Genomic DNA, 7,892 nt, shown 5'->3' with positions numbered 1-7,892 from the left:
ATGGAGCAGCTGGAGACTTTAGATCCAGAGAGGGAGAGCGACTGTGTGCTGAAGACCTGGGGGGCACGGTGCAAGGATTGTATGGAGGGGATTGTAACCATGGCAATGAGATGATATACGATAGAATGAATGTAAAACCAATGTTCTCCCATGTAAACTATCACATAATTCACAATAAAACATTTTAAAAAATTATATTAAGCCAATGGCATATATCAAGCACTTGGAAAATAACAGTTTTGTATTGTAAGTATTATGATTTTAAGTTATGATATAATTGGTTTGCAGTTGAGAAAAGCTAAGGATAAGAGAGGGAATGGGATTTAACCACGGTCACAAGAAGGCAGAACCAGGAGTCCAGCTCTGGTAGGCAGACAGGGTGTCTATGAGCCCCCAAGCAGAAAGACAGATTGATTTTCATAACAGGCATTCTCACTAATTACTGTTATTGCAAGCCCGAGGAGAGTGGCACCTTCCCAGAGACTCCTCTCAATGAAGGGCAGCCTTAATGAGAGCACTTAGCACAGTCAAGGTGGAGAAGACAGTTACACCAAATGTCACTTCTTTGTTCTGTTGTTCTTTACTTAGCCAACTCTGGGCTAGGCTCTGAGCTAGGACGGGGGGGTACAGAAGGGAATGATAATGAGGAGGTTCCCAACCCCAAGGAACACATTGGCATGCAATGGATTCTCATCAGGCTACCCCTTGACCTGCCCTGCCCATTAGTTCTCAGAAGGGCATCTATCCTTCCCAGTCTCCAGGTTCTGCTTATTGGATAATTAAACATCTTGATTTTGTTGTGTGTTTCAGCCGGGAAGGGCTACCCCTGCAAGACATGTAAGATAGTGCTGAACTCCATAGAGCAATACCAAGCTCATGTCAGCGGCTTCAAGCACAAGAACCAGTGAGTAACCATCCTTTGAAATTCAAGGGTCTGATACAGGGCTCCTGAATCCCAACCAAGCCAGCTTCTCCTCAGCTGAAATGGAACCTTGGCAGCCTTTTCTCAATTAACAGAAGAAATATCTCCTTTGTAAGGTTTTCTCCCATTAGGTGCTCCCCAAACTTAGAACCTCCTGGGCTGAAAGTTTTAGCATAGATTTCCTGAACAGTACAGTACAGTAAGAGTGCCTGGATTTCCTGACCTTGGTAAGGTGGAGGGTCAGAGAAAAAGAGGAAGACACCCCCCACCCCCGCCCCAGCAGGGGTGATTAAGTGGCAGTATCGATGGACTCAAGCGTGGCAACAATAGTGAGGTTGGCCCAGGATCAGGCAGTGTTTCATTCTGCTGTGCATAAGGTCGCTATGAGTTGGCACCGACTCGATGGCACCTAACAACAACAACAATCAGCCTGAAGAGTTAACAGGTGCATCAGCCACTTGTTGAAAACCCTATACAAGGTTGCTATGAGTCGGAACCAATTCCATGGCACGTAATACAAACGACAACAGCAGCAGCCTGCGTAGAGAAACATTTTTCACTGGCCAGAAGACTTGTCTCTGCTGCCATTAATATTGTGACAGGAGCTCCCTCTATAGACAATTTCCAGATGTGACCAGGTTCTTTCTTTCACCAATCAAACATTTATTCACACTTTCTGAGTGATGACCAAGATAGACCCAATCCCTGCTATCATGACCTTACATTCTGATGGTAGACAGACAGTAAGTAAGCAAACAACTAGTAATTATGGATTGTGATTAAGTGCTTGTAAAGGAAACAGGTCTTACAGCTGCTGATAATTCTGAAAATGACTAATATTCACTGAGCTCCTATTCTGTTGGAGGCCACATGTCAAGCAAATTCTCTCAGGTAATCCTCACAACAGCCCTGGAAGGAAGGATTCTTATCCCCATTGTTCAGATATAGGCAACCATCATTTAAAGTGACGTCATGAGGCAGAGCCATGATTCACACAGAAGCTTCCTGACTCCACAGTTAGGCTCTTCCCTGGCGTCATGCTGAGAAGGGCTTGTGGTACCATGTGAGGAAGAGGAGAGGGATGGCTAGGAGGATTCCCCATGGAATTCGGTCCTCAGGAGGGAAATGTATAGTGTGAACAGTGGGCCAAATGTTGTGAATCACCTTGTTTATTCTTTACAACATAACCTTCTGAGACCAGAATTAGCCCCATTTTATAGATGAGGAAACTTGAGTTTCAAGCAGACAGATCTGCTGAAATGATTGCTTTGACTTTGATGTTTGAGTCTGCATTGCTCAATGAGCCAAATGAGTTAAAGATAGTAGAAGTAGAGTGTTGGATCCAAAAATATTCTTGGTCCCCTCTACTCTGCATGGAGTCCCCTTTCCCACACTGTAGCAGACTTTCTCTTTACTTGTGGATATGTTTTTAATTGATGGCTGTGGGGAAGGACTTAAGGCTTATGTTAGGTATAGACTTGAGACAAATGCCAGCAACCCAGCCTGGGACTCACAATATTTCAGTATACCTCCTTGAGACCTGGCTGATAGCAATTTCTGAAGAGTATCTGGAGCCAACCAGAACACCAGCACCTGGGTCACTCCTGGTACTGCCCTGGTGCCACCACGACTTAAAAATACTAGTGTTTTTAAATTCTCTCTTTCTACCACTTTCCAACTATCTGACCTTGGGTAAGTCAGTGAATCTCTCAGAGCCTCTTATTTCTCTGCTGTAGTGATAATTGTCATGAAGTTCTGTAGAGTTGCTTCCAACTCATATTGACCCTTGAATAGGATTTCTGAGGCCTTAAATCTGTGGGAGCAGAAAGCCTCATTTTTCTTCCATGGAGTAGCTGGCAGGCTCCAACCTTGGACCTTGTGGCTCGCAGTCCAGTGCTTATCGTGTGGAGCCACCATGCTCCTGTAGTAATAATAGTTGCTATTTATTGAGTACCTAATTTTATCTCATTTAATTCTCAACAGCACCTCTGAATTCAGACCCCTGTAGTACAATCCAGAGAAACCTAATGTCAGGAAGAAGTAACTTGTCCAAAGTCACACAGTTAGATCTAGAGGATTCAAGACTGTTTAACTCCAAAGTCCATTCCATTTTGCATTGCCACTACTAAATGGAACTAACTAGCTTCCCCTTACAGGCTAATATGACCCTTAGAGATACACTGAGACCTCTGAGAGCCAGAACTTGCTAGAACTGCCTTGTTTTTCCAGGTCTCACAAATTTTTCTAAGAACAAGTAATCCTCACCTTTGACAGGGTACAATCTTATCACTTATCTATCACTCTCTATTAGTGGAAAATACTTGACTTTTCTTTCTCTGACAGGTTCTGGTTTCCTAGGCTATTCTATATATATAAAATATCTAGCATCAGTAAAGGAAGCGATTAGAGATAAGCTTTCAGTGATTCAACATGTATTTATTGAGGACCTTTTATGTGCCATGACCTGTTCTAAGTACTGGCACTATAGTAGGAATCAAGACTGATATTATATGTCCCCAATCCTTAGGATCCTCCCTCTGGTGGTAGAGGCAGATCCTGACCTGTAACGGGAGGTGCCAGAGATTGGAATAAAGAGCAGCAGGAGAGACGTTGTAGGTTGGGTGTGAGAGGAAAGTGGTACCCGAAGAGCTTGGTGAGGTGGGCAGCATCTAGGTCATGTGGCCTCAGTGTAAATGATTTTAGTATAGTGGAAAGACATAGGCTGCAGTCGTGAATCTACTACTTCAAGACTGACTTTGGGCAACTCACATAAACTTCTGAACTTTAGTTTCCGTATATGTAAGATGAGGAGCTCTGGTAGTGTAGTGGATTACAAGCTGAGATGCTAACCACAAGGTCAGCAGTTCAAATCTACCAGTTGCTCCGTGGGAGATAGATGAGGCTTTCAGCTCCCATAAAGATTTACAGCCTCAGAAACCCTATACAGGGTTGCTATGAGTCGGAACCGACTCCATGGCACATCACCACCACCAAGATGATGGTACTAATAATCCCTACCTTGTAGAACTGCTGAGAGGATGAGATAAGATGAAAGAAGCAAAGCACCCAGCATTATGCCTAGCATGTAATGGATTTCAGTAAAGGAGAGCTCCCAGTTCTGGAAAAGCATAGTATCATTAGAATAAGCTACTTAAAACACCTTCAAAATCACACCACAAACTGACCCTTTGTTCCTTCTCAAATTACAGGTCACCAAAAGTAATGGCATCACCCCTGGGCCAGATTCCAATGCAAGGGCAATCCATTCAGAAAGACTCCACCACCTTTGAAAACTAAAGATGCTTCTGCCCAGCCTCCTGAGTTGAACCAGCCATGAGCCAGCATCCCGTGACTTGTCAGCCGTTGGCTCCCTTTTCCTCCTTTCTGACACTGGAGAGTACATATATCTAAGGCAGGCTTGGGCCACTGCAACCTTTGATTGGTCCAGGCAATTGCAATCCATCCCAGTTTGCCCCCCATTCTTGTTCCTCCATTTGGCGAAAGCCCCTGTAGATCAGGCCAAGTTTTGAGAAGATTTGGGGTCTCATTGGGTGATATATAGAAGGATGACCTTCCTCCCACAGCCTTCTGGACTATATGTTCCAAGGCCCCATGGCCTATCTTTACTCTGATGGTCAGTTTTGGATCAATGTCTACAGCTAAAGACCTAAGCTCTCCCTGGGCTCTAGTCATCTCCAGGGAAACCTAGAACATCCATGCCAGACTGTTCAGGGTGGGAAATTGCAGATAGAAGAAACAGCTGCCACTTGGTAGTTTGGAACTGATATAATACTCCCCCTCCTCCACAAAAGGTGGGCTTCCTTGAGTCTGGGACCAGATGTTGGCCATTTGTGTAGGTTTCTGTCTACTGAGTAGTCTCCTACCAGAGCAGTGATGGTTTTGGCAGAGCACTGCTGTCTCTCCTATTCCTTCTCCACAGTTCCTGAATGGTGCTAAAGAGCTGCAGCAGCTGGGGGCAGGCAGGAGCCAGAGAAGACCGCAGTACCCATGAGCTCATGTGACACTCCAATGGGGACCTTCTCTTGCTCCATCAGCAGTGCTCTGATCCAGGGACAAGTGGGCAATCTCCCACATGCAAGTTTCCATGTGTTCTGTGCCCTTAAGGGCAAACTGCCTCATGCCAGCCAGCCTAGAGGTTCACTGCTGCCTTGGGCCCCACTGGCCTGCTCCTTCCCATGTGCAGCAAATCCCCCTTCCAGGAGCTGTGGTGCTAATCTTTCCCTGTCACCCACCTGGAGATTTCTGGGTACCAGGAAGGCCAATGGGACCCCCCGGGAAAGGAACAGAAAGCTGATGCAGATTTCTGCAGTGAGGACGTGTATTTCCGGGCCCAAATCTAGATTCCTTTACCTCTGCTGTGTTTATGGCCTGAGGCTTCACTGGGAGTTTCCAGAAAAAATTCTAGGGAGTTCTCCATCAGAGGCCCCTCTTAATAGGGTCAAAAAAGCCCCTAGCTGCTTTTGTAGCCTCCTCCCCCACTTTCTATCCTTTTGCCTGTGAAATGCCTTCACATATTGCGTGTGGGTGTGTGTGTGCTTATGCTGTGCTTCTTGGTCACTGAAGCATCCAAATAAAGAATTTCTCCTATGAGCAGCCTGCAGCTTAACAGACCTGGGGTTGGGAGTCATATTACCATAGATCTAGTGTGTCTGTTTTGACCCATCCGCCCCCACACCACTCAAACTTCCAGTGCCCTCTGGACTAATCTTGGGAATTGTGACAGAGACAGCCAGAAATCGACCAGATACCCCAAATTCAAAACAACCTTATCCATTCAGCCACCTCTCCCTACTGCATAGGACCTCAAGGACACTTCAGGAGGAGTTAAGCTAGGGATCAGCTGTTTAGCAAGGATCACTAACTACTGTGTGGAGAAGGAATGCAGGGGAACAGGAAAAGAGATAGGAGACCAGTGTGAAGGCTGCATCCTGTGTGGCTTTCTCCAGCCTAGCTCGACTGCACCCCAATGCCCAGGATAGGGTGTCATGAAGTATTTGTAGAATGAATGAGTGAGAGTACATGAGCAGAGGTGGCCTTTTCCTGCTTACCTCCTACACAGAGATTTGTTCCATGAGACTTATCAGAAGCCTGGTAGTGAAAAGATCCTTTTCAATGGGCCAGAAATGTGCTGGTAAAGGAGTGAATCTGATAGCTTCAAGGGCCCCCTTTCAGCCTTCGTTGCAGACAGTCAAATCAGATGGGTACCTGGGCAGCCTCAGCTCCATTTTCCACTCTGCACACTGTGCCTGAATACCAGCTGGGAAGGGACCCACATGGTCCCAGGGTGGGTCCTTTGTTCTCAACCTCTCCAGTACAAACAGCCTCAAACATTCCCCAGGGTCCCTCTACCTTTACCAAGGATGTCCATGTTCCAGGCAAAGAAGTGAAGGGCAGCGGGGGTGAGTAAGCACCAGACCACGATGAGCCTTTGGCCTGCGGGACCTCTTAATCTGGACTCAGGATTCCTTGTCACCTATGTGCCCAGACAGTTCTGAGAATGGTAAGGCAGAAATGAACATTCTGACCTGACTTTTTATTGTGAATTGAGGGAGGTTTACAGAGCAAATTATCAGCAAACCCTGCACTCAACTTCATCTCAGTGATGGCAGTCCCCTCAATGTAACATCACTTATTCCACTTCCTCCCATGTTTCTTGTTTCCAGTCCTTGCCAACCTTTCTGCATTTTCTCCTTGGATAAACGCCGCCCATTTGAGCGCAAATAGTTGACCATTCTATGGTGTGCGTAACTCATTAATTCTGTTGTCTGATCTATATACCTGTCTATTACTTGGCTGAAAATTGAACCACAGGGGTGAGTTCAGATCCAGATCCAATGAGTGACCATGAGGCCTAGTTTAAGGATTCCACCAGTCTCTATCTGACCAGTAAGCCTGATCTTTTTTATGATTCTGAGTTGTGTTCCATATTTTGTCCCATTCTATCCAGGACCTTCTAATGTGATCCCTGTCAATTCAGTTGGCAGTGGTAACCGTGTGCCATCTAGTTCTGGTCTCAAGATCATGGAGACTGATGTTCACATGGTCCATTATTAGCTCATTGGACTGTTTCCAAGCAGTTTCAATTTTCATCACTCTTCTTCCTCCAGACAGGAGAATGGCTGGCTGCTCATGAGCTCTAAAGACCCCAGTCCATAACTCACCAAAGTAGAATGTAGAGCATTGTCTTTGTGGACTGTTATGCCAATTGACCATGTTTTGGAGAGCTCATATATACAGCTAAAGATCACTATAACAATGGGTCAGAGGATTGCATATACAGGGCCCTGCGGGAGTTCCTAGGATGTAGGTACTAATTTGGCCAAGGGTAGGAAACAGCTGAAGAAGTTGAGAAACTATCATTTTGACACTTATGTCACTGGATCTGCATGTCAACCTTTTAAGCTGGGTTATACTCATATTTTTATAGAGAAACATGCAGGCTCAAGAGCTGTAGTAATTTGTACAATGTGTCTCCACAAGGAATGGAGAATGGAATCAGTTCTTTAGATTCCTCAGCCAGAGCCCTTTCCAGACTAGGTTTAGAGGCCTTCCAATAGAGTCTGAGGCCAACCTCCCCAGCCCCAGCAGGGCCATGGTCTCATAGCCACAAGCCATTTGTGACAAGGGCAGTAATAACACCCACCAAACAGGATGAAGCTCAATGTTTATTTTTTACTCCAAACTTCCTGCCATAGCACTCAAATTTTGTCCAAGATTCCAAGTATAATTTATTATACCTATAAGAAAACCATATCAAAATTGTTAACTAAAGAGGGAAGTTGATTCATTTATGTTATGAAAACTCCAGATACAGGAATAACTTCATCTCTCTCTGCCTTTCCTCTGTCTGGCTGTCTCCAAGAGATGACAAGATGGTTACTGGCAGCTCCAGGTTTAACCTGACAGATCAGCAGCCACAGTGGAAAGAACATCTTTTTTCTGCTCATTC

The 7,892-nt window shown here is 45.4% G+C and overlaps 1 protein-coding gene across 1 annotated transcript in view; it reads left to right on the top strand.

Moving 5' to 3' along the window:
• Positions 1-4,219, top strand: part of ZNF346 (zinc finger protein 346) — an 88,258-nt gene extending 84,039 nt beyond the window's left edge. Inside the window, exons 6-7 of the mRNA XM_006873466.1 lie at positions 811-904; positions 4,132-4,219. Of these exons, the coding sequence (XP_006873528.1) occupies positions 811-904; positions 4,132-4,219 (182 nt within the window). The remainder of the gene's footprint in view (positions 1-810; positions 905-4,131) is intronic.
• Positions 4,220-7,892: the final 3,673 nt, after the last annotated feature.

This window comes from Chrysochloris asiatica, unplaced genomic scaffold, assembly GCF_000296735.1.
Source record: "Chrysochloris asiatica unplaced genomic scaffold, ChrAsi1.0 scaffold00242, whole genome shotgun sequence".
Lineage (NCBI taxonomy): Eukaryota > Metazoa > Chordata > Mammalia > Afrosoricida > Chrysochloridae > Chrysochloris > Chrysochloris asiatica.
The sequence above is the reverse complement of the archived record's forward strand: the minus strand, read 5'-3'. Positions and strand labels throughout refer to the sequence as shown.